Below are 23,613 nucleotides of genomic sequence, written 5' to 3'. Positions count from 1 at the left end.
GAGCTAATTGAGGGCAAAGATATTCAGTACAGCTGGCGCAGTGGTTCAGGCGTCGGAATCCTCGGAACATCATCAGCACCGGCCCCTCCCTTCGAGGCTGTGTCGGATCTGTACCGGTCGGCACCCGTGAAGTCGTCGCGCGAGTTTAACGAGAATGAAGCCTCTCGATCTCGACGGTGCCTGACCCAGTCGATTCCCCACATGGAAACTCTGACGATCCACGGTCTCTCTCCTGGCGGCCGCCAAGTCCAGTATTCCTTGAGCTCGTAGTTCTGGGGTACGATAGTGTTTCCCGAAAGCCGAACGATGACATAAATCGCACCGTTGATGACGACGTAACAGAGAATACCACTGCATACAGGAAGTTCCCCGTTAGTAGAAAGATCACCATGATTATGGCCGGTGTTATACTGACGCGATTAGCCCGTAAGCAACACTGAAGCTAAAGGGGATGAATGCCAGTGTGATAAAGGACGGTATGGCATCACCGGCATAGCCCCAGTTTATCTTGGTAACTTGACGGATCATCATACAGCCAACCTAGAAGGCGTATTGTCAGCGATTGGGGGAACCGCACCAACCCAGCAAGAAGCGAGGAAAAACTCACCAGAATAAGGGTGCTTCCCGTTGCCCAAGGCGGAATTGAGGCAAATATCGGGGCGAAGCAAAGCGAAATTAGGAAGCATATTCCAGTAACCACCGCTGTCAGCCCGGTACGACCACCCTCGGCAATGCCGGCACTGCTCTCGATGAAAGCGGTGACTGGCGAGAGTCCAAGAAGCGCGCCCATTGATATGCAAAAGGCATCCACACAGAAGGCCATTGTCGACCGGGGAAAGTCAGCTTTATCACGACGTGCCCTGCTGCAGAACCTGGCCATAGAGTACAGCGTCGCGGTACAGTCTATGATGTCCACATAGAGGAAGGTGAAAAGGGCGATGGCGAAATGGGAGCCAGCTGCGCCTCTCAGGTCCCACTCCTGCTTGACCATTGTGTGGTGGATAGGATGAAAGTTGACGATCTTAGTGAAGTAGCTGAACCTTTCGTCGCCGTCGGGTGTGTTCGGAAAGTACGTCAAGGGGGTATTCCGACTGTTAAAGAGTGTGAGATAAGTGCGAAAGGGTCGAAAACGTAAAGAAGTAGCTTACGGCCATGACACAGCAGAAACAATTATGATGCCAATGATGATGGCCCCCTTGACACGGAAAGACATCAATATTGTAGTGAGCATGCCACCGCAAACAATACCCAACCATGTCTGAAGCAACAAGTCAGTAAGTTCTAATCAGTAAAAACACAAAAGGGCAAAAGGTTACACATACCTTCGAGCTTGTCATGAATCCGGAATTGCACTCCCCAAACTCGTTGAGGTCCTCGATAGGGCACCCTCCGATTGCGAGCGGTGTACTGATGCTTCCGGTGATTAGGCCAAGCCCTGAGGTGTACGACATGCCGATGAGGGTCAAGAACAGCCCGATGCCAGCCCCACTCGCGATCTTGATAGTTCCAGGAATAATCTTGACCAACCAATGGCGTAGACCGGTCAAGGCGAGAAACAAAAATATCCATCCCTCGATGAAGACGGCCGTGAGAGCAATGCGGTAGTCCACAGAACCCGTGCCTTTGACACCAACAACTTGGTAGGTGAAATAGGCGTTAAGGCCCATCCCGGGACTAGTGATAGGAGTGGTTAGTGAAGAGCTCGCAAGTTTTACGAGGAGGTAGGCTTACCCGAGGGCAACAGGGAGGTTGGTAAAGAGGCCGAAGAGGATGCTGGAGAAGCCAGCAACTGCAGTTGTAGCGGTAATCAGATCAAGTTTAAGATCTGGTCAGATTGTTAACTACACGAACGAGTTATTTAGTGAGTTGGTAACCAACCATCATAGCATTTGGTCCAGTCAGACTTATTGACGCAGTTCCCCTGTGCGTCCAATGGCTTCTCACAGTAACAATCATACCCGGATTCGGCAAGTATGAAGGCCTAGAAAGAATTAGTCAGATATACTAGAAACAACTCATCAAAAGATCCAGGTTGTACATTTACGGCAATAACATAGGCCATAGTCGCAAAGGTTGTGACGCCCTTGGATATGTGTCAGTCCAACTCATCAAATCTTAGCTCCAGGGGAACGAACAGCACGAATCTCAGTCGAGAAACAGGCATCTTCAATCTCTTTGCTCTATAAACACCAAAACTGCATTAGCTAGGCCTGTAATAACCGGCTTATTATGGTTGGGATCAAAACCAACCAAGGTACTTACATGGCCACAACCCCTAAGCCGAAATAGCCGACCAAACAATGAACTTCCAATCGAGTCATCTACGTGATGGACGGAAGTCCGGACTTTTCGTTGAAACTGCCTAAACCAGTTTGGCTTGTCGGCGTGCGATAGCTGGCGGGCAGGCTCTGGCATGCTTTGTGCTGGGTGCATTTCTATGCCCTCGTTCCTAACAAGATTGCAAACATTAGTAATGCCTATTGGGAGGAGGCGAGAGAGCTATGACCAAGAAAAAAAGACGAGAAAGGTTGTTAAACTCAAAGTCGAGAAGTCTTTGAAGGAGAAAACAAGAAAGGCCAAAATAACACGCAAATTCCAACAAGTTAATTGCGTCCCCGTTTGTAAAGGTTGTTGTCCCACGGCAGTGGGAGGGTAGTCCCGGCCCATTGCGCTGCAGGTAAGGATAACGACATGCTTCCTCGAGAAAGTGCGCACAAAAACTTGTGTTTACATGCATATGCCGTGTAGACAGAAAACAATGGGAGGTGAGTTTAGCAAACTGCCTGACGTACTCTCCCAGGAGGGGCGCTGGGGTGAATATTCCAATCTTGTGAAATAGACGGCGCATGTTTTCTGAGTTGATCGGTCCTTTCTCATGGAGTATGATGTCAGACTTGGTGAAGGGGGTAAGAAGTGGCTTAGAACGGATGTTGTTCGAGGGAAAGTGTAGAGTAGGGCTGGCGGTTGGAGGAAGCTGAATTAGGATCGATAAAGGGTTAAATGAGGAATTGGGGAAGGAAATGTAGGAAGTCAAGGTGAATGAAGGGAATGGATGAAGTTTTCATGAGGGCCACTGTGGTCTAGAAACGCTAGGAAGGAATGTGCGCAATTATTATACAGTAAAGGTGGAACGGCTTTTGAAACTACAATTTTGTTGACGTGGAAGGTACAGTTCCTAGACTCCAACCCGATAGAGATGCCAATGTGCGGCTCAACCAGGCTTGTCAAGAAGCCTAGTGCACATATTTGCACTACCCATTTCTCACTTTCATTACCACAGTCAAAGTTATGTTTGTTGGGGTGGCAAGACCGGGGAGAGTGTTGAAGAAAGCTAGCCCTACACATATAACACGGGATTAAAAAAACATGCTTTCTACCGGGGATATGAGCTCTGGCATACAACTTAAATCGACATCCTACGGGCATACAGCTTTTGACCAGCCCCCCGCCCGTATTATTAAACAGAGAACATGATTACAACAAGGGCTCATGACTAAATACGTGAGGACATGCTCTTGTCTACCCTGATAGCAACATCATATGCTGAGCCCTGTTGCCCGGGACCCCGGTTTCTTCCTCCCCCCCTCACAGGGAAGGAAACTCGGTGCATAAAGGGACAGCAGAGAGGTCGAGGAACCTGGAAACTCAACTCTGAGTTCCTGTTATGGTATCGATGTTGGCTTCAATCCTTCAATACATCACTCTTACTCCAGTCCCAAGGACGAGTGTAGGTTGGTCCTACCCCTTAGCAAGCGTACCTCCATGTAAGCGCAGGCCCTCCTTCCTGGCGGTAAGACAAGCCAGCCGTTTGGTGTTCAAGACAACACGGCGTCCCGACACAGCAGGTGAGAATGCGGTTCCCGGTAACAGGAAGAACAAGTTGTGGGTCTCCCGCCACGATGCCCTTTTCTCCTAGGATCTTCCATATATGTTCTGTTCTCAGCATGCACACGGCCCATATCTTCGTACATCTGTGTCAGTTCTCGGCCGATTGGAAGTCTATGAACAGAAGAACAAAGGGCCGAATCCATTTGTTGGCGCTAATTTTGGTTCTTCAATTCCCAGCTCCCCGCCGCTTCCTTCAGTCCCGTTTATCTTTCAGGGCCTCGTTATGCAGTAAAGAGTGTTGGGAGAAATAAGGCGGACCAGCCGAAACCTGGAACCTTGTCGGGGTTCGGGACGCCTCGGCCCGCTCCAGGAGCACGCGACAATGCACACGGAGGTGATAGCTCTTGGCGTGGGGATCTTCAACGTCGCGTCACCATCAGCGTTTACGATTCGCGTTTTCCTTCCCTCTTTTCCCGGGTACATTGGGCGATACATCCAAATTAATCTACTCCTGTAGGGGGGATCGAATTTTGGTTTAGTTCGAGTCTCGAATCGGCCCGGACCGTTTGAGGGTTACTGGTGACCGAATCCCCCCCCCGAGACGCAACAAATTTGAACGCTATGATGTGATGATCGTTGGTGCTACGTAGGGTGTGACACCAATCACTCGATGAGGCCAATTCTCAGCAAGCACAGGCATGATTGTCGGTAGGACGACCCGCGCCATCTAATGACATACCCCCCATCTTGCCGAGATATGGGTGCTCGTCTGGAAACACGGGTAGATCACACTGGTTTCCCCGAGAACTCAGACGGTCGAGTCCCCAGGCTAGACTGTTCGTGGTTTGTTGTACATAGCCCAAGTTGCGGCTAGCTACTATTGATGCATAGGCTACGTTATGGTGGAGGAGCAAATGGTAGGACGTCCCCGTATATTTCTCTGTCCGAGGAAATTATCGCACGCTCAAACCTTCGGGTCAACCTGTCTTCTGTGGCCGGAGCTTTTGTGGCACAGCACGGGATTATCCCATGGTCTGGTAGCTATCATGTAGCCTACCGTGGACAGCCGCCTGGGATATGACCGATCGAGGCACGGCAGCATGCAGCTTTAATTTGCGACCGGCTGTGCCTTTGATTACAGTTTTGTTAATCTTCGAGGAATTTCACGCTCCCAGGGCTGGCGATTCCTTAGGAGGTAACACAGGAGGTAACTGCGTAACCCCCAGGTTGCGTGACATCGTAAGGTCTTTGAGCAAGGCGCAAGACAGTGAGGAAAACTCCCACGCCAACCCTCGTACGACCTGCCTTATTTGACAATAGGCTCTCCCCAAGTAATTACGGGCTGACCATCTGATATTGACGCCCCAAGGAGGCTAACGGCCGAGACAGCTCTGACAAGCTATACCTGGACCTGTACCTCATGTACCAGATTACTAGACACCTATGGGTGGTGGTCTGGCATATGAGGTAGCTTAGGTAGGTACCTAACATTAAGGTAGGTACCTATACGGAATTTGATCTGTCATATCCACTGTGATGAGCTACCACGACAGCCAGATAAGCCACCCCAAGGCAAACATGAACCTTAAAATACGTTAGGGAGTCAAAAGCCTAGGAACATACCGGCTGAATCCTGCCCAGCGGCTGTGGTGCCTACCAAGGAGAGTGGGCGTGTGAAGGGGCCTGAGGATCTGAGGTATATTTTGGTTCTTCGCACCTTCCTTGCTGGATACCATCGCGCTTGGTGGGATAGAAGCAAAACTCGGACGGCGCGAAGGTACCATTGTGTTTCCCTCTTCCTTCGGCTGTACGCGTTCTTGCCGTTTTCACAAGCCCCCAGCCGCCCTAACGCGTCGACCTACCTTAATTTTCCGGTCGCAAAGTATCCGCCCTCCGGGACCTACACAGTTGGGTGAAGCGAATGTTGTTTTACTCCCACTCCATCTCCTTTACTTCCTGAAGCGCAAAGTCAACTTACTAGCCATTTCCTCCACCCTCAGATTCGGATCCCGACCGAGTTACGATTGACTTAGTCGCCGCGGGCAGTTTCGACAACCAAAACAAGTATTGCCTCGAATATATCGATCGCGCCTCCCCTCCGCACGCTCATCTGGCCTCCGCCCCTTTCCTTACAAGCGGTCTTTTACGATAATCTCCGGGGAGTTCCCATTTCCGCAACGTGTGTTGCCAGGTAATGGCTTAGTACATTGCGGCGAGCAATCACAATGTTTGAGGTCGACTGGCAAGACTACGATTGCGAGCGGGTCGGGGAGCGGCGCGCAAGGAAGGCAATCGAACGGGAGAAGAAAAAGAGGGAGGATGCCAATAGCGGCCATATGTCAAGTGTTTCAGCCAGACCATCTTCCTACTTATCGGATCGCAATTTTCGAAACTTCTTTGGAAGCATTGGTCGGAGGAAGTCTGGGGCTCCGTCATCTTCCATCAGAAACAAGCAACATGACTTGCCTTCACCAAAAGCTGAGGCTACGGGAAGGGGTTTGAAGTCGAAGCGCGGCTCTATGCGCCTATCGACAATCAGCTCAAAATCTATCACGTCAACAACAACTAGCCCCTTTACAGAAATCGGTGATAGGTTGCTGGAGTTTGAGTCCGTCACTACCCCGAAGCGAGCCTCCACAATCATGCGCTCCAACTCGCCAGAATCGCAGGACCGTTTCTCAAAAGGTGGATCAAACCGGCTCAAAATCTAACATGACATAATGGCTAACTCTATCCAGATTCAATGCTATCTAAGATGACTCAGTTGACTATCCCGACGTTGGAGGCGCAGGGAAGCGGGTCGACGCCCCAAACAGCCGCCACCGCCGTCCAGGAACTAGATATAAAAGGTTCGCCGGCCGAGGAGGCAAAGACAACTCATCAGCATGGGAGCATTGGAACGCCTATGAGCACCCAAACCGAGCTTGGGGCTAGACCCGTGTCCGACCATAGAACACTGAGCACACCAAGAACACCAGGAACGGCCGAGGCGTCCTTTTCCCGGGTATCTCGAGACGAGAGGTCGGCGTCTGAGCTCATTGATGACTGGTTTACTGCGCTGCATAACTCAACTCAGGATTCTGTAGCCCCGGAGTTTAGCGGGGCAGTCCGGAGAAGGAGTGCGGGCATGGCCTCCAACGTTTCGAAAGCGCCGAAACAATCACCAGCAGCAGCTCGTCGTGCAAGGAACAGTGTATGCGTATTGCCGAAGGCAACACCAATCCGTTTCTCAGCGGAGAACCCGGATGATTGGGTGCCATTGGAAGAGTGGGATTCGGCTGCTTCTACAAGAACACAATCCCTCGCGCCAGTTGATGAGGATCTCGGAGAGCATGGCGAGGGGCTGGATGTGGTCGCCACGGGTTTGAAGAATGTTCACATTTCCCAGGTTGCCATCCAGGCAAACGTAGAGGAAGGAAATTGTCATGAGCGCCAAACTGGGCACCTAGAACAGAGACTGAAAGGTCCGTAGCTCGGTCTGTCCTCGTCAGAGGGGCAGGGGCAAACCAGGGAGGGTCACAATCTAGGATGCCTGGCACGCCGCCGTTCCGTAGATAGTTACCGAGCGCGTATATTCGACTCGATCGACCACCTAATACGCACACTTTCAGTTATAAATCGTAATTGTGAGAAATGGGATACTCATTTACGGCGCTTGCAAACGGTTAGTTGAATAGAGATGTTTGACAATGGGGGAGTACTGGGGGTAACATTTACATAGTCTGCCTCCTCGGCGAGGCCAAGAAGAAAAGTGTTATTGGGAGCGTTTACTGATAACGAGAACATGCCAGGGATTGGGGGGCGGACCAGCGCTACAAACACTGCGACTTTCGTGACGCCGTTCAAGACGCCGTTCAACGATGGGCAGCAACGAGTACGTCATTGATACACCGGTTTATCTCCCGGTCTCAGGATGTTTGCGATGGCTGGAACAAAACTCTTTCTTCCCTTTTAGCGAGAGTGTCGGGTAATTTTTCGTGGCGTCTTATTCCATCTCGCGGTTGTCCGGTCCCATAAACGAGATTGATAACCCACCGGGTGCATTGCGGCACGGCTAACTAAGACATGTATCGGGGTCTAACAAAAGGGTGTGGTTTCCGATATGCGACAGTTTTTATACCCAATATAAATGACAAGACAACAGTCAACCATATACGCTATTATCCATCTATAGATCAGAATTACGGCGTGCTTGCAACACAGTGGCTAATACTCTCTCTAACGGTCCCCACAACTTACTCTGTTTTGACGTGAGACAAAGCAAACAAAACGCCGGGCATTTCAGTGAGCTCGCAGCGGTAAAGCCCCGTGTGGTCCCCGATCGTCCGGTGGGTTCCGGACCTTGCGTGGCGGAAGAAATGGGACCGCGCTGTCTTGATCGCCGGAGCAGACTCTAGCTAGTCGGGAATCTGGGGTTTAAGATCAATTTTCAACGCGAATTTGTCGGGACGAAGAGGCGCAGAGAAAGATGGTCATACCCGCGGGAAAGAAAGTGCAGACAACGCGAGGACTTCTGTCCTGCTGCTAACACTTTGAGAGTGCGAGGTTATTTCTGCTTAACTACCCTAGATATGGGGGAGGAAAGACTCGCATTAATATCCGTGCTATAGGCGGGTGATGACAACTAACTATCACGGGGTAGTCGAGGACTTTGAGGCGGGAGATGTGGAATGTGAAGTCGTGACGTGACTTCCTCCCTTCAGGTCATACCATCGTGCCTCAGACCTCTCGTTTGCCCACCGGCACAACACCCAGATGCTTTCGACCCATGTTTACCGGCTCTCGGGCGGAGGTCGGTTCACAACGATGCTACCCAGGTGTTTCATCACAACGAGCGACCCCCTCATTCTACTAGGTCATGGCTCCTGCACCCCGAGAAGGAGAGGTGAGATATCACACTTGGCGTGCCCAAACAGTTGGAGCCAGGCTCTTTAGCGACGTCGTCGCAGTACTAGTCCGGCCTCCGTCAAGTGATAGTCAGGGTAATTCCGGTAGGAAAGTGAAATATCATGCGAATAAACCAGTCTGCGTTGGTATCCCTCTTGACCCCTTTTCGCGCTAGGCAACTTGCTGGGGGAGGAGAGGGAGCGACACCATGGGAGAGATGCCGGCGACAACCTAAACAATACGGTAGAGGGTCCAAGCTCACACACCCCCCGTCGCAGCGATGCGGCCAAGCAAATCCGTCTCGACCGTGCCGGTTCCAGGCTTTTGGAACCTCACATCCGAGACGCCCGGGCAAGATACAGCGTCGAACCTCGGAGTACGAACCGGTGCGAGGAGCAGTGATTGTGCGACACGATCTCGCCGTGCAATCTGAAATTGTTGCGGTAACTTCCGTCGGCGGCTGGTGGCGCTTGAGGGGCGTTCTCCATGATTTCTCCTTTGGAACCTCGATCACTTCGTAAGAAATACACGAGTATGGACTGCGTTTAGTACAATTGGGCGTCTCTGATGCTTCAAGTTAGTGTAGGATGTGTTTGCTCAGTCCTTGGTTAGGGAGTTTTCACTGGCGAGCGAGGCTTGATGACTGTCACGCGATTGACGCAAGAGCAGCGCCGCGCACGGCCCTGGCCCCGCTCTAGCCTGCCGAATCCTTGATGTTTTCGGCCAAGACGCCCACTCTTCAAAGGGGGCGACGATGACCCTCTCGCCGTTCTCGATGTGTGTTTGGAGGAATGCCAACCCTGAATGTGATAGGGCTTCTACATGACGTTGAAACAAGTGCCATCGGCACCCCGAAGGGGGAGATCACGTTAGCCTTGCGTCCCAGTGCCGAAAAAAAGGAAAACGAGATCGACTCTCGCTTCGTTGGTTCGTTAACACGGGAGAGGAAGAGACTCAGAGGATTGCTTGGCCTTCGAACTTGGCAAGATTTTGTCTGAATCATGCTGCGGAGTTAGCAGCCGAAGTAGTAAGACTCAAAGAAGGGATCGCTTGCTGCGGTGGAGACTTCTTAATCCGAAATTTAGTGCTCCGCTAAGTTTGATGTTCGGGTTACGAATACATAGTAGGTCAGGGGCGAAGATTTAGCTCTTTCCGCCGTCAATGTGGGCTCCTTATCATCATGTAGTGTATGTATGTATTGTAGAAAGGAAAGTATACTGGCGGTAGGGAGAGAGTGTAAGAGTGAGTTGTGTCTAAGCGTACGTATATGTAACCAAGTCCGGGATTGGAGTTGAGTTTGCTCAGGTCACGTCAGCCGGACGCCGAGTACTGCGGCCGACCTCGAGGGCTGGACTTCGGGCCGTTGGCGGCTGCGGTCGGGCGAGCCAGAGACCTGACCCCTGACCACAATTTCATGGAGAGAAACATCTGGCCAATGGAATGGGCCCACATCTCGAGTTGCTCCGACCCCAACACTTGACCCCTGATGAGCCCCTCACCGGCCCTGCCAAGCGTGCGGAGAGTGTGGATCGGTGGTGTCTGGTTCCCAGCCGTGAAATGGAGACGTTGAGCCGTTGCAGGGCCATCCTGGCCCCCAGGTCTCGTTACTGAACGTTTACGTTAACGTTATCAGACGAGCTGGGGAGCCGGACCTCCCTCCCCCCTCATGAGCTTGCTGGTGAAAATCACAGACTCTATTCGGTGGGGTCATTAGATGGTTGAGACACCTTATTAGGGTTCTGCGTAGGGCTGCGCTGAAGCTGGCAGTGATGCGATGCTTGGGCTGCGTCGGGTTCATCCGGGCGCTCCTGAGGGAAGTGAGAAAAGGGGTCAAGAAAGGTTCCTGGGGGGGTGGGTTTTCGAGTAGGTCGTGTTGGTCTGTGTACATCAGAGCAGTACTTTGTACGTGTTGTGATATATCACGAGCGTCGAGCGCCCGGTGTGCATGAGACGGTGGACGGTGGACGGTGTGTTTGTGCGTTCTAGTTGGTCGATTGGGTCTAAAGAAGCAACATCCGCTCCGTGGATAGCGTCTCGCTACCACGGTGATGGTGACACATCGATCGGGTCGCATACCCATTGCGACTTCATGTTCTCCGCAACACACGACCTTAAGCATCACGGCCGATGGTGTCTGAAGGCGACGCCGCGCTAATTTGTTGGCACAGCTGAGGCGATAAAGACTGGCCTACGTGGTGACTCAACGCCACGGTACACGGTCCAAGAAGGAAGTCATCGGCGATATCGCACTTAACGCCACTGCATATTCCCCAAAGAGGTACATATAATTAGAGTGTTTATTTACAATCGCGACCTCATTCGGCCTCAAGCAGTGATCAAAGCGAAACATTTCTCCAAGACTCTTGCAGTGCTATTGTGTCCGAAGGTTGAAGGCTTGCTGTGTCGGGAAACAAGGCGTTGCTCATATCCGATTTTGGGCGGAGTTGAATTCATCGATCGAGATCTCGTTCTTGGTTGGTTGAAGCTTTCATGAGTGGTTCATCGAGATGGTTTGGAGACGATGTGCGAAACCCTCAAAAGGTTACATAGTAGAGCATTAGTGCCGTTGGGAGATGGCGATGTGCATCAGAGACTGGAGGTTTGGCGTACACTCCACAACAACAAGGTACTAGGGAAACACTCTGCTTTCTTCATGGAGAAAAGGCGAAGAACGGCAACAAACGGCAAAAAAAGTCACCAGCCCAATCCCGAAGCCCCAAACTCCGCAAATCAGGTGGGGCATTTCCCACGTGGTTCGGTCCCGCCTCTGCTTTTTTTTCTTTTGCCCGTTGCGCTTTCTCTACCATTGTGAAGTCTTCGTTCGCATCGTGTACGCATACCCTACGCGTACGTATCTGACACCACATCGTCCCCTGATGGCTGTTTCGCCCCGGCCAGGAGCACACAGTAGTTAAGTTGAGCCAACGCACAGCAAAACCCAGTCGGCGCCAGCAGCCATGGCATCGGGATCGGCCCCTCAGACTGCGCTGCGGGAGTGATACAAAGTAGTAGCTGTGCTTTCAGGAGAAAGAGTTGCCACTGGGCGCAAATAAAGCGTAGCCTATATTCTGATCTCCCTCGACGAAAAAGATGGCGCTGCATCGACAAGCAGGATATTCTCGGCGTTCTCCTCGCACGATGGGATCATCACGATCGAGCAACAATGGCGGTCCTCCCCCAGGATGAGCCCAGCGCTGGCAAGGATCGGACACCACTTAGGTATCGACAAGATTCTGACACTAGTGTAGTGTAGTGCCCCAACCTCTGGCGCTTTGAGACAATTTGATGAACGGCCCATTGGACCCAGGTCTTTACGGAACCTCGCGATCGACAAACTTTAAAAGGAGCTTCTTTTTCATGGCGTAATCTGGACGTCCCGTCGAGGTCGAGTTAAGTACTGCGGACAAACCCTGGGGTCCAATTAGCTCTAAAACGGCATGGTATTCGGGTCCAGGTACAAGTTTGCAACTGAGCTTCGGAGAGCGCAGGTGTGAGTGGCCAACCCTGCTGAGATTTTCGTCAAAAAACACTGAAGCAGTTACGGCTTGTTTCTCTTGCCTCTCTCGTCATTCGCCAAGTTGCCAGACTCGCGGCCAATCGCGGGGTTGGTCAACCACAACCTTTTACCGCCTCGATCACCGTCTCGATCGCCCTGACGGTGGCGTTTTCTTTTCCTTCCTCGAGGCGGGGTCTTGAGAGCTAGTACTGGCAGACTAACAGTAGTGTATTTTGCCGTGGACGCTGGACAATGACCAACCGTTTGTCACTGCACCTGCGAAAACGGAAATGTATTCCCCTTTCGGTTAGCTTGCTCTCACTCACTGCATGTGCTCCTGCGGACAGGGGACCTTGTCGCGTGTCAGGGGGGGTGTGGAGGGTATGCGGATGTGGTCTCACGCAAGACCCTTCGCCCATCCAAGTAATAAAGATCTCTCTGACGCCTGTTGGTTTTAGCCCATTTCAGGAATGGGACGTCGAACCCTGGATGCCGGCCGTGCTGAGGCAAGAGGATGGAGCTTGTTCAACACCCTGGCTAGCTTCCTGGAGTATCTTTTTGACTCGATGCCCCTGCTGCCGCTCTCTGCCTCCTCCACTGGAGAAGTCAAGTACTTGAGGCCATCGTCCCCACCTGGATGCCGTTGAACGAGGTTTGGGTCTTTCGGTCGGGAACATCTTGCTAGAAACCAGCACAGCCGGTCTCGAAGACAGACGTCGCCTACGTTACCCGGGACGACACCCTCACGTACGAGCCGGCTTCACCACATTCACTCCCACGTTGCAGCAGTGCCTTGCTCGACGGGGTATGTACCCACGAGAGCGACGAAATCGGCTTTCGAACTCCACGTTCTATCACATTGGAGGCTCGCCCCCAAGGAGCGCCACACACGAGCCCCGGCTTCCGGCTTCCACAGACCAGGACATACACACAACGACATAATCCTGTTTGCGTCGTCCGGACGCACGCTCGCAGACATGACGAACGCCGCTGCCGCCTCCGGCAAGCCGTCGGACACGGAGATCTTCAGCACCATCGAGCGAGCTACCTCCGTCTTCTCCATTCTAGGATGCATGGTCGTCATCACCACCTTTAGCGTCTCCAGGGCGTTCCATAAACCCATCAACCGGCTGGTGTTTTACGCAACGTTTGGGAACTTGATGACGAATGTAGCAACACTCATCGGCGGGTCCTTCATCAACGATATCAACCACGCTGGCTGCCAGTTGCAAGCGTTTTTGATTCAACTGTACGTGTTCTTGCATCACGTCAAGTTGGCGTCACAACCACCCCATCTCTTGATGGCGGACTAACACCGCTCGCAGCTTCATGCCTGCTGATGCCTTCTGGATGTTGGCCATGGCCGTGAATGTGCATCTCACGTTTTACCAGAAGTTCGACGCGAGACAGCTACGAAGGATGGAGATCCCTTACCTGTTATTATGCTACGGGATCCCCTTCATCGTGGCTTTGTCCTTGATCTTCATCTCGACCCCTGAAAAAGGTCGTATGTACGGCAACGCCACTCTGTGGTGCTGGATCACCCCTCAATGGGATATTTTCCGCATCGCCATCTTCTACGGGCCTGTTTGGTGAGTATTAGCACAGACTTCCGAAACAAATGAAACAAAAGGGCCAGAAAATACTGACCAAGGCAACTAGGGTTGTGATTCTCATCACCTTTTTCATCTACATCCGCGCCGGCCGCGAGATTTACAACAAGCACAAGCAGCTGAAGGAGTTCAGCACCAGCCACCATGACCCCGAGCCCGCTCACGGCACGGACGATCCCTTCAGCTCGACGAAGACCACGGAAGTTTACGTGACCACCGAGGTGATCGACAAGGGCCTCGATATGGGACCTCTGGGGGGACATGAGCGTCGTCTTTCCACCCCCGAGAAGCCGTCGAATGCTGCTTACTCCGTCCACATTTCCTCCAACCGTCCTGGTGATTTCTATGGCGAGAGCGGCGACACCACGACCAACGACCGGAACAGCAACGGCAATGGCAATGACACCAACAGCAACAAAGTGTTGACGGGCAAGGTCCAAACGATCATCACAGCCGGCAATCGCAATCATGGCGGAGGTGGTGCCACCCTTACGCGCAGCACGACCAACAGCAACAACAGCCATCTCGGTGGTAAGCTGCAGACAATGTCCAGCACAACCGGCACGTCCGTAGGAGGAGGAAACAGCGGCCCCGGTCATAACGGCAACAACCAGCTGCGACGGCGCGCAGCATACGAGGCCAACAACGCGACATGGTCGTACACGAAATGCGCCCTGCTCTTCTTCTTCGCCATGTTGGTAACATGGATCCCGTCCAGCGCCAACCGTGTCTACAGTGTCGTCCACCCGGGAGAGGCCTCCCTGGCCCTCGAGTACATGTCGGCCTTTGTGCTGCCGCTGCAAGGGTTCTGGAACGCCATCATCTACTGTGTCACCTCCTGGGGCGCCTGCAAGATGCTGTGGGCAGACGCCCGCACATGGTGCTCGTCCGTCGGCACGAGCCGTGGTCGCACCAACGCGCATGAGCTAGGTGGCGTGGGCGCGGGCGCGGCAGCGGGTGGTGTTGGCGGCGGTGCCGGTCTGCCTGGGGGAGGCGTTGGCCTGCACCTGGGCCGGTCCGGGTTCCATATGATGGGCAACTCGCGGAGTGGGAGCAAGGCCAGCGGCTCGCGCCACTCCAAGTCGTACGAGTCGGAGAGCATGACGGATCTGGCAGGGAGCCGCCCCCCGTCGAGCACATACCCGATAACAGGGTCCTCAAAAATGGAGGTGTGATTTATCAGCGTGTTATTATTGGGCCGGTTGGTGTTCTGTTTTCAGGGGCGGGAATCGAGCTTTCACATGATTTTGATGCTATTTTTCTTACTTATTTTTTGTTCTACTTTTTTACCCCCTGTACTAGTATACCACCAGCCTCGGGCCTTGGGGTTCTTTCTTTTTCTTTCCCCCACCCGCTCTACTTTTAACTATACCCGCTGCCCTGTTCAGTTAGCGGTGGCAACCCGCGCTCTGTCTATTCTACCTTTTTGTAATTCGATCCCGGTTTGAGCACACGCTCAACGGATCGGGCCTGTACGCTTTTCTCTTCCTCCAATTCTTTTTTACTCGGAGGGAGTCGGATTTTGGACTACGATGGCGATGAAAAGATAATGTTGGCAATGCAAATATACCCCTTGTTGAGTGCTTTAACTTTTTGGTCTTGGTTCTGCAAAGTGTTGAGCTGCCGAGCTTGAGTGCCGTCCATCCCCGCAGAATGTGGCGGATCAGCCCGTAACCATGGGGTACTTTGAATGAACGAAACAGAACGGTTCCAAATGAGATCGTGTTTCTTGATCAATGCGGTTGCTTGTGAACACGAATCTGATCTGATCCTCCTCTATCTACTTCTTTCCCTCTTGTTTATTTTCTCCTTATTCAAAATACATGAAGGGCACACCCGAACCCCATGATCGCCGTCTCGGCATGAGATCCAAATCGGGAGATGTTTTCGCCTTATTAAAAACACCGCGGCGGGTTCGTCTGATGTGTCGCCGATGCTGCGCCTCTGCGGGCCGATGTCGTAGTGGAGAATGTACAAGTCAGGCACGGCAAGAAATTGACAAAACTCCGGACCCCCCTGAGAGTGGTATCCGGCGTGGGATGGCAAGTTCACTGCGTCGGATTTTCAGGGCTTGGACTGCGTGTTGACCGGGTACGCGCGACTTGGCTTGGACTCGGAAAAAATCAACTGGAAATAGGCAAGTGGGAAAAGGCCGTCTGCGAGGAGACGTCGGCAATCTCTTGGAAGTCGCGTCGCTGCATTACCGAGACGGCGAAGCATTTCATTCCCAAGAGCCCGGGTCTGTCCTGGGACCGCGCCACATGCTTCATTTTTGCTTCTTTTCTTTTTCTCGCATCTGTCCGAACTTTTTGCCCCCGCCTTTCGAGAGTCGGATAGGCCGCGCATTTCTTTTTCGGGCGTGTTCATCCTCAGCCGAGAAGCTTCCCACGTGCGAGAAGCGGGCGGGCGGGTTGCCGCAGCTGCGCTGCAGATGGCGGCCACGCGATTCGATGGTGGCGTTCGTGCGTTCGCGCGATCCCGAGTTGTCTCAAGAGTCGAGACCGGATAGGCCGGAAACTTCGTACACAGTCTTCCATTCAGCCTTTTTGGGGGCGATTCCTACGGATGTTGTTGGCGGGTTCCAGGGCCGGCTATGCCCACAAGGTAGCGAACTGAACGTCCTCGCTCGTAACTGTTTGCCATTACTCAGGGCTAATTTCGGGAAAGGTCAGAGAGAGTCAGAAAGAGAAAAAGACTGGCTTTGGTAGGAGCCGCAGCTTAGGCAACGAGGACGATGAGCCGGGCCGTTTTCTCGGTGGAACCAGAGGTGAAACTGTTCAGAAACAAAATTTCAACCACGAGCTGTCATCCCTGGATGATCGCCATCGAGGAAGCGCAACAAACCGGATGGTCCCACATCGGTTGAGAAGGGGGGCTTCACATTCCTAGTGTAGCCTCAAGCGCCTTCGGGCTTTCCCATGTTTAGGCGTGCGGAGCCTCCAAGGTGAGTTCTCCATCGTTCGTCGTGACAAGGCCCAGACCGCCCGGCTAAAATTGGGGAATCTTTTTCCTGAAGCTTATCGACAGCTTGCAACTTGGCGGTTGTCTTTTTACTATTCACACTACACTATCGTAGCAGCAGGATGGTTTCCACTTGGTTGGGACCGTCGTGTGTTCCTCCACAATCGCAAGGCAGCGTTGCTTCCATGAGGAACCCCGCGACTCGGTGGCAGGTCGTCCGAAGCAAAGCATCCATCGCCCTCAGTTCTCCGCTGTTGTGGAGAGGGGCTCCTGCAGGGGCCGAGCCTGTTAGGGCGAGGCTTGCCAGGATCGCCCAGGGTTTCCCCACAGTTGCACCGTTTTTGCTTCCGTTTTTGGGGTACTCGAGTTGACCCTGACCAAACATCTTGCGTCAACTCGATGACCCCAGGTCGCATCAAATGCAGGCACGAGGGAAAATGTGCTTGTTACCTAAGGTGAAAAGACCATCGGCTTGCATTTCCGATCGCGCCTCCTCGGGCTGACGGACTCCTTCCCAGGCCACATTCTTTTCTTCTACGAAGTACACCACTCATACGCAGGAGAGACGCGGATTCCTTTGTCGAGACAGAACTCCAGACAGGGGCTTGACCATTCCAGGTTCCGAGTGAGTTCCAATTCCACCTAACTACACTAACTAGTGCAGGGCCTATGAGCCAAGATTTACATCGTACACTCCGCTATTGCCATGACGAGGAGGGCAAAATGCCTTGACGTCCATCCACTAGTGCCGACCTCTAACTAGTGGCCTCAGCTCGTTAGCAGTGCAACTTTGCATGCGGAGAGCGGGGTTGACTGGTTGACACCTTTTGCTCTTGGTGCTCGTTTGGTGAACCACTTAGAAAGTTGTTCTGGCCAGCTGGCTTTGCACACTGCCCGTTCTTGAATGGTTCTCGAGATGCACGCCGTCCCGCCTCTCCCGCATTTTCCAATATTTTTTCATGCAGTTGGCTGTCAAAGCAATATCGACGTGTTGCAATGAATGGGACGTTGCCCCACTGCAAGATGTAGCCTCTCATGGCTTCGAGCGCGTGGACTGCGCCTTTTTCCGGGGCGCTGGTTCTGCCGTTCTCGCTTCCTGAAAAACAAGACCACCTTTCCTGCCTCACTAATGTTAGCGGAGGATCTTCATTGTGACCTTCTCAGGGGGTGAAAACCCGGTTAGTCATGACTCTCTCGGCCTAGTCGTCAATGGTGCTCCAGGGGTTCCGCTGACTGTGTCTTGCCTCTGCAAGAGAGGAGGAGAGTGCGTTTGTCTCACCATAAGACCTGGAATATTCTTTGGAAGGAAAAAAAAAGCAAAGAGAATATGGGGAAAAGAGAAACGAACCCAAACGAGAAACAAGAAATTCAACGACAATCGCCGGCGAAGGCGATCCCAGAACGGCGATCACAAGAATCGCGTGGAGGAGATAAGCCAGAAGCAGTTAGAAAGCTGCCAGCCCCAGGGAAAATAATCTGTAAAAGGAAAAGATACCCTAGCGCAAGACATTGCGAAGCTGTTCTCCAAGCAGACGACTCCACGATGTATGTACGTATCTTCACATTCAGTACTGATTAACTTCACTAGTTAACTTTAATGAGCTCCTCGCAAGCCCATCGCAAAGCTGTCTTTTCACATGCAAGAACTACCACCAACGTCACACATCACACCACTCAGCAACTCAACTTCTTCCCTTGCCCCTGACCCGCTTTTCCCCTTTCAGAGCTTCACCGCGTCGCAAAGTTGTATCGGGCCTTTTTCCCACACCGACAACTGCATATGCACCTTGTCTTCCGTGTCTCCGTCTCCCTCTTCCTCTCACTCTCTGTGTTTCTGTCTGTGTCTGTTCCTGCGTCTCCTCCCTGCAGCAATCTGTATCTGCCCCTCACAGCAAATCCATTCATCCTTCTTCTCCAGGGGCCAGGGGCGGTCCCCTTGAAGTCGCTCTGCGGGCTGGCGTTTTCGTCCGCCTAGGGGCCTTGCAGGCCAAGAAGGAGGGCGCCGAAAAGAATTTTCCGTCTGTCAATTGCTTCTTTTGCTCCGATTTCCCGGGGCCGGGACAAGGGATGACATGCCGGATTTCAACGGCCTCCCAAGACATCTCGACATTGGATTGCAAGGGGGCCGCAGGGCCACCAGGGGCCCTCGACGATCGGTCGGAGAGGGGCTCAAGGGGAAAGGGGAGCGTATTGACGGCGACGCTGTCAGAGGCTGAAGTGATCGGCAGTGAGAATGGCTCAACACAGGGTTCTCGTCCGACCGAACCGAACCTCCCCTTACCCTAGCAAACTCGGTAACTCCGTTGACTTGCGTGTCTGTGCTGCCGACCCCGGGAAGCCTCTCGGACCGGGGCCGGGGGAGCCTAGAGGAGCCGTTTCGTGGTCCCGGTCGGTACCGGAGCTCGGCAATGATGTGGCGTGGGAAAAATGGCCGAACTGCGCGCCGACCGTCATGATACGGCTGTAAATGGAGGAGACCGTTAATGAAGTATTCGCAACTAAGTCGTAATTCGAGCCTCGTATCAATGCCTCGGAAAATGGGTAACTTGTAGATTATGATATTCTAGATTCACTGGATAGGGCCAAAACGCGTGCTCGCCTCCATCTGAGGCTCAGTGACTTGAATGTAGTAGCCCACCAGGCATTGTCAACTCCTTTCCCTCGCTGGTAACAACACAACAACACCTCTCACCTGTCACCCCAACGAGACTCTCCCCCGTTCACTCCGCTTGCACAACCGGCCCCTTCCCCTCCAACTCCACGACAAGCTCATACCCAACCCTCAAATTCTCCGCTCCGCTCAGCGCCCTCTCCACCATCGCCTCATGCCTCTCACATACCAGCCGCCGCAGCGCCACCACCAAGAACCCGCTCACCACCTCCAGTCCCCAGTCCGACGGCACTAGCTCCAGTACTTCCAGCACGTCAAACCACGGCCCAAATCGCTCCAGCAGCGCCCCCGTCTGCTCCACCCTCTCACCCCGGTCTTCCAGCGTGAGGAACTCCCCGAGGAGCAGGCGGAATAGACGCGTCTGTTCGTCCCATGTTGGAGGCAGGTCGCTGTCGCTGTTGCGGCGTTGGTGGGGGCGGATGCCGGCTGGAGTGAGGGCTGCGGCGCCGCGTATGCAGTAGGATACCGCGGTGTCGTAGTCTGCGAGGCGGTGGACGAGGAGGCGGAGCACGGCGTGGTAGTGGCGGGCGCGAGACGCGAGGATGATGGATTCTGGGACGAGAAGGGAGTCGGGGAGGTTGGGGTTGAGGTTAGGGTCGGGAGAAATGGTGGTGGTGCCGTTTGTTGTGGGTGGTGGTGGTGACTGATGTCCCTTTGTCGAGGGAGAGGAAGGAGGTAGGATTAAGATGGAGTCTTCGATGCGTGTCCGGATGGCTGCTGCGTCGTAGTCGTGCCCGCCGCCGAGGAGTTGGAGGAGCCTTAGCCGGCTTTGCCAGACTTCATCGTCCGGTGGAGCATTGTCGGCGAGGAACCGTAGGTAGGTTGGTTTGGGCGGTTGGAGGGCGCGGTACGCGGCGTAGGAGGCTGCGATGTTATCGCGCGCAGCCGGCGATGTCTGGAGGTCCGTGATGACGATGTCGAGGTAGTAGGTGATGAGCTCGTTGACGTAGGCCGTGTTTCCCTTGCCGAACACGAGGTGCTCGAGGTAGTATTTGACGGCATCGGGGGCTTCCTCTCGAAGAAGCGCAACGATCTGTGTGTGCTCGAATTTGGGCGCCTTGCCCTTCTCATCCGTGAACACCTGTACGCCGAGCTTCGGGTTGCGGCTGGCTAGCCATAGGCCGTACTCTTGCACTAGCGTCTGGTTGCTGATGTTTGAGAGGTAGCTTCTTACGCGTTTCTCACCGTCTCCCAGTTCGCCGCCGCGGTCTTCCTCGCCCTCAATAATCCGTCTCCATGTCCCAAGTACGTCCGCCGCCATTTTGCGGTTTTGATAGAGCCGGCTCAGCACGAAAAGGCGTCGGTATGTCTCTAGCAGATCCACCGCCCTGTCGAAGCAGTCAACGCCGTGGTCGACAAGCTCGTACAGATCCATCCGCACCGAGCCTGGCTTGGCGCTTTGTCCGGCCGGTGTGTTCCTGTCAAGCTCCAGGAGCACCAACAGTAACGAGGCGTCGACCGTCCGAAACACTTCGTCGGGAATACTGCCGAACCCTTTTTTTTTCCGCCACGCTAAGAGAAAGCGCCGCAAGAACTCGAGGACGTTGGGCTCCAACAGGCTGACTCCTTGCACAACAGAGCCGGTGGACTCCGACTGCGTCGCGATGTACTTGTCAACGATGTTCTTGATCCCGCCGTATATCCAAATCCCCCTCTTGTTTACCACAAGCTCGTTCCGAAGAGAGGACACCAACGATAAGACAACACGAGCATCCAAGTCGCCGCCAACGAGGTTCTCCTCGAGGACTGCGGTCTCGGCTTCGGTGAAGGGTGGTTCTGGCGAGTCGAGAAACGCCGTCAGGAGCATGACGCTTGCCTTCTGCTTAATGTACCCTAGAGTCATGAACTCGAGCTCCGTTGTCGGCTCGCGGCCCTTGATCGCATCGAGAACCGCAAGGACCCGCCGCCGTGTTTCGAGGCCGTTTGCGTTTGCGAATGTTTGTTCTTCGTCGGCTTGAGATACCGACCCGAGAGCCGCATCCAGTTGCATGAGCAGCGGGTTGCGTACGGCCCACCAGATGTTGTCGCCGGCCCAAACTGCAAGGCGAGATGATGTTTTGGCTAGCCGTCGCACAAACTCTTCCCCTTCCTTGTTCCTTTTCGCCTCCCAGCCATGAGGCACTTGTTCATCGTCCGACTCGGTATCCCGGTCAAACAGCGCCTTTTCCTGTGAGAGCCGCTGGATGGACAGAGCCGTCCGCGAATCGCTGCTCTTTAGCGACATGGTCGGTGTGTCAGGCGGCCCCTTGAAGGGTGAAAACCGTCTCTGACACAAGCGATCGACCACACCCTCAAACGTCATTTCTTCTTTTTGTAGCAGAGGCCGGATTCCAATGGGCGTGCTCGCTGCTGAGGAGTCTTCCGACCCCTCTTTCCTGACTTCCAACCACCACTTATCGGACTCGCCCTCGCCGACGTTCACATCGAAGCGTTGAATCTCGAGCCCGTGATGTAAGCCATCTTGAAACTCTTTCGTCATCGAAGCAAGGACATATCCCTCTTCGCCGGGCCCCAGAGACGGCACGGAGGACGACACGTCGACCGAGCCGATATCCACAGCAATTTCACGGGGATACCTTTCGAATTCTAATGTAGGGCGCGTGGGATCTCCGTCCAGGTTCACAAACATGCCAATGCCCGGTTCTAGGGGGCCCGTCCCCGTGACAAGGAGAAATTCCTCAGCCGTTGGGGATACGATGTGCGGCCGTAGGAAGACATGGGGGGGCTTTGGGGATGGCGTAGACCGAATAGGCGGAGTCGCTACCCGGGAGGGGACGGCCGCACCACCGGCTGTTGGGGCGCTCAGCAAGTCCCCATGTTCGCGTGGAGGAGCAGGCAGGGGTTTGTCTGAAGGCACTGGGCTCCGTGAGGGAGAGGGAACGTCAGGGGGCTGGAAGACGGGGTCCTCTGGGTCTCCAGGCCGCCTGTCATGCTTTCGGATGCCCGACATAAACCCCCCTAAACTCGTACTTCGAGAATGACCGTGCTGGGCATTACCAGCTGATGAACGAGTCGTGGCCGAGGACGCGCTCCTGGCCAGCCCCGTATCTGGGGCGCTCGCAATGTTCTGGGCCTGTCCAAAGGCCGCGTCCGGCTGCGAATTATCGAGGGACGATATGCTCATCAACGGGATCTTGAGCTGGCGGTCGACGTCCAGCAAGGCGTAGTTCCTCGAGTCCGCGACACAGGCGATCGAGTCTCTTCGCACTGAGAGAGTGCTCCCGGCAAAGTCGATTTTCTAGGCTGCCGTCAGAAAACATGAGAAGGTCCATCAAGCCGGTTGGAAAAGAAAGGGGTATGGTTCACATACCCTGAGAACCCGCGCATCTTCCTCCCCTATCCTAACAACCTGTATCCGACGGTTCAGCGACAGGAGGATCGTGACGCCAGCCGATCTATCATGGTCCCCAATGCCCTCATTTAAGTCCACGCCCCCGATCCAGTTGCAGTTCCTAACTTGGGTCGGCTCAAAGACGGGACTCAGCTCGGGCAGGGAGTAGAACGTGACGGTCCAGTTGCACAGGACGCAGGCTTTGCCTACTCGGGGGAGCAGGAGAATCTGCTGCACGCCGGGCCGGGTGCCGTTGAAGCCACCAGCGGGCTCGGAATACCCGGGAAGCCGTCGGGAAGCGAGAATGAAATCGGAAGGGCCGTCGGGGTCGCTAGGATCGGGGGGTATGCGGAAGAAGTGAAGGATCTCGGACGCGCTGGTGCCGACGTAGAGATTTCCGTCTACGAACAACAAGAAACAACGATTAGCAAGGGTTGCGCAGCACGCACTTCGCACTTTATGCGTGCTCCATGCCTCGTCCTCCCGTCACCCTATCACCCAGTCCCATCATCACTCATCAAGGGCCCGACCAGTTTCAACACGCGCGTACCATGATAATCGACGCAATTTATCTTGACGTCCTCGTCGGTGTCATCGGTAGCCAGGGGCACATCGAGCAAGAGCGGGCGCAAAGTGTAGGGACGAGCATCTGGGAGTGTGCTTGTGCCCGTGCCTGGTGTTGTTGATTCTTCTGATGGCCTTGTTACGACGGCGACTCCTGCTCCTGTTGATGCTGCTGCTGCTGGGTTCCTCTGCGGGTCGGATGCCATGGCGCATCCGAAACCATTGTTGCCCGGCTGAGGTCACGGGGGTCACCGAAGGTTGC

General features: G+C 54.0%; 4 protein-coding genes across 4 annotated transcripts; 2 read left to right on the top strand and 2 right to left on the bottom strand.

The window, feature by feature from the left end:
- Positions 1-23: 23 nt before the first annotated feature.
- On the bottom strand, positions 24-2,433 carry C8A04DRAFT_33706 (permease family-domain-containing protein; the record flags this gene model as incomplete). The annotated part of the gene is made up of 9 exons (XM_062782566.1): positions 24-351; positions 416-540; positions 608-1,091; positions 1,149-1,258; positions 1,323-1,674; positions 1,732-1,825; positions 1,879-1,981; positions 2,136-2,178; positions 2,300-2,433. The coding sequence occupies 9 exons, from the start codon at positions 2,431-2,433 to the stop codon at positions 24-26; spliced, it is 1,773 nt and encodes a 590-aa protein (XP_062641604.1).
- A 4,150-nt stretch (positions 2,434-6,583) lies between these two features.
- On the top strand, positions 6,584-7,300 carry C8A04DRAFT_24032 (uncharacterized protein; the record flags this gene model as incomplete). Its single annotated transcript, XM_062778940.1, has 1 exon — positions 6,584-7,300. The coding sequence occupies one exon, from the start codon at positions 6,584-6,586 to the stop codon at positions 7,298-7,300; it is 717 nt and encodes a 238-aa protein (XP_062641603.1).
- A 5,888-nt stretch (positions 7,301-13,188) lies between these two features.
- C8A04DRAFT_24031 (uncharacterized protein) lies at positions 13,189-14,999 on the top strand (the record flags this gene model as incomplete). The annotated part of the gene is made up of 3 exons (XM_062778939.1): positions 13,189-13,460; positions 13,537-13,803; positions 13,874-14,999. 3 exons carry the CDS (start codon positions 13,189-13,191, stop codon positions 14,997-14,999), a joined length of 1,665 nt encoding a protein of 554 aa, XP_062641602.1.
- Positions 15,000-19,505: 4,506 nt separating this feature from the next.
- C8A04DRAFT_8524 (uncharacterized protein) lies at positions 19,506-23,557 on the bottom strand (the record flags this gene model as incomplete). Its single annotated transcript, XM_062785148.1, has 3 exons — positions 19,506-22,694; positions 22,767-23,188; positions 23,338-23,557. The coding sequence occupies 3 exons, from the start codon at positions 23,555-23,557 to the stop codon at positions 19,506-19,508; spliced, it is 3,831 nt and encodes a 1,276-aa protein (XP_062641601.1).
- Positions 23,558-23,613: the final 56 nt, after the last annotated feature.

Source organism: Dichotomopilus funicola (genome assembly GCF_033296635.1).
Source record: "Dichotomopilus funicola strain CBS 141.50 unplaced genomic scaffold C8A04scaffold_1, whole genome shotgun sequence".
Lineage (NCBI taxonomy): Eukaryota > Fungi > Ascomycota > Sordariomycetes > Sordariales > Chaetomiaceae > Dichotomopilus > Dichotomopilus funicola.
This window is presented reverse-complemented; position numbering and strand designations above follow the sequence as displayed.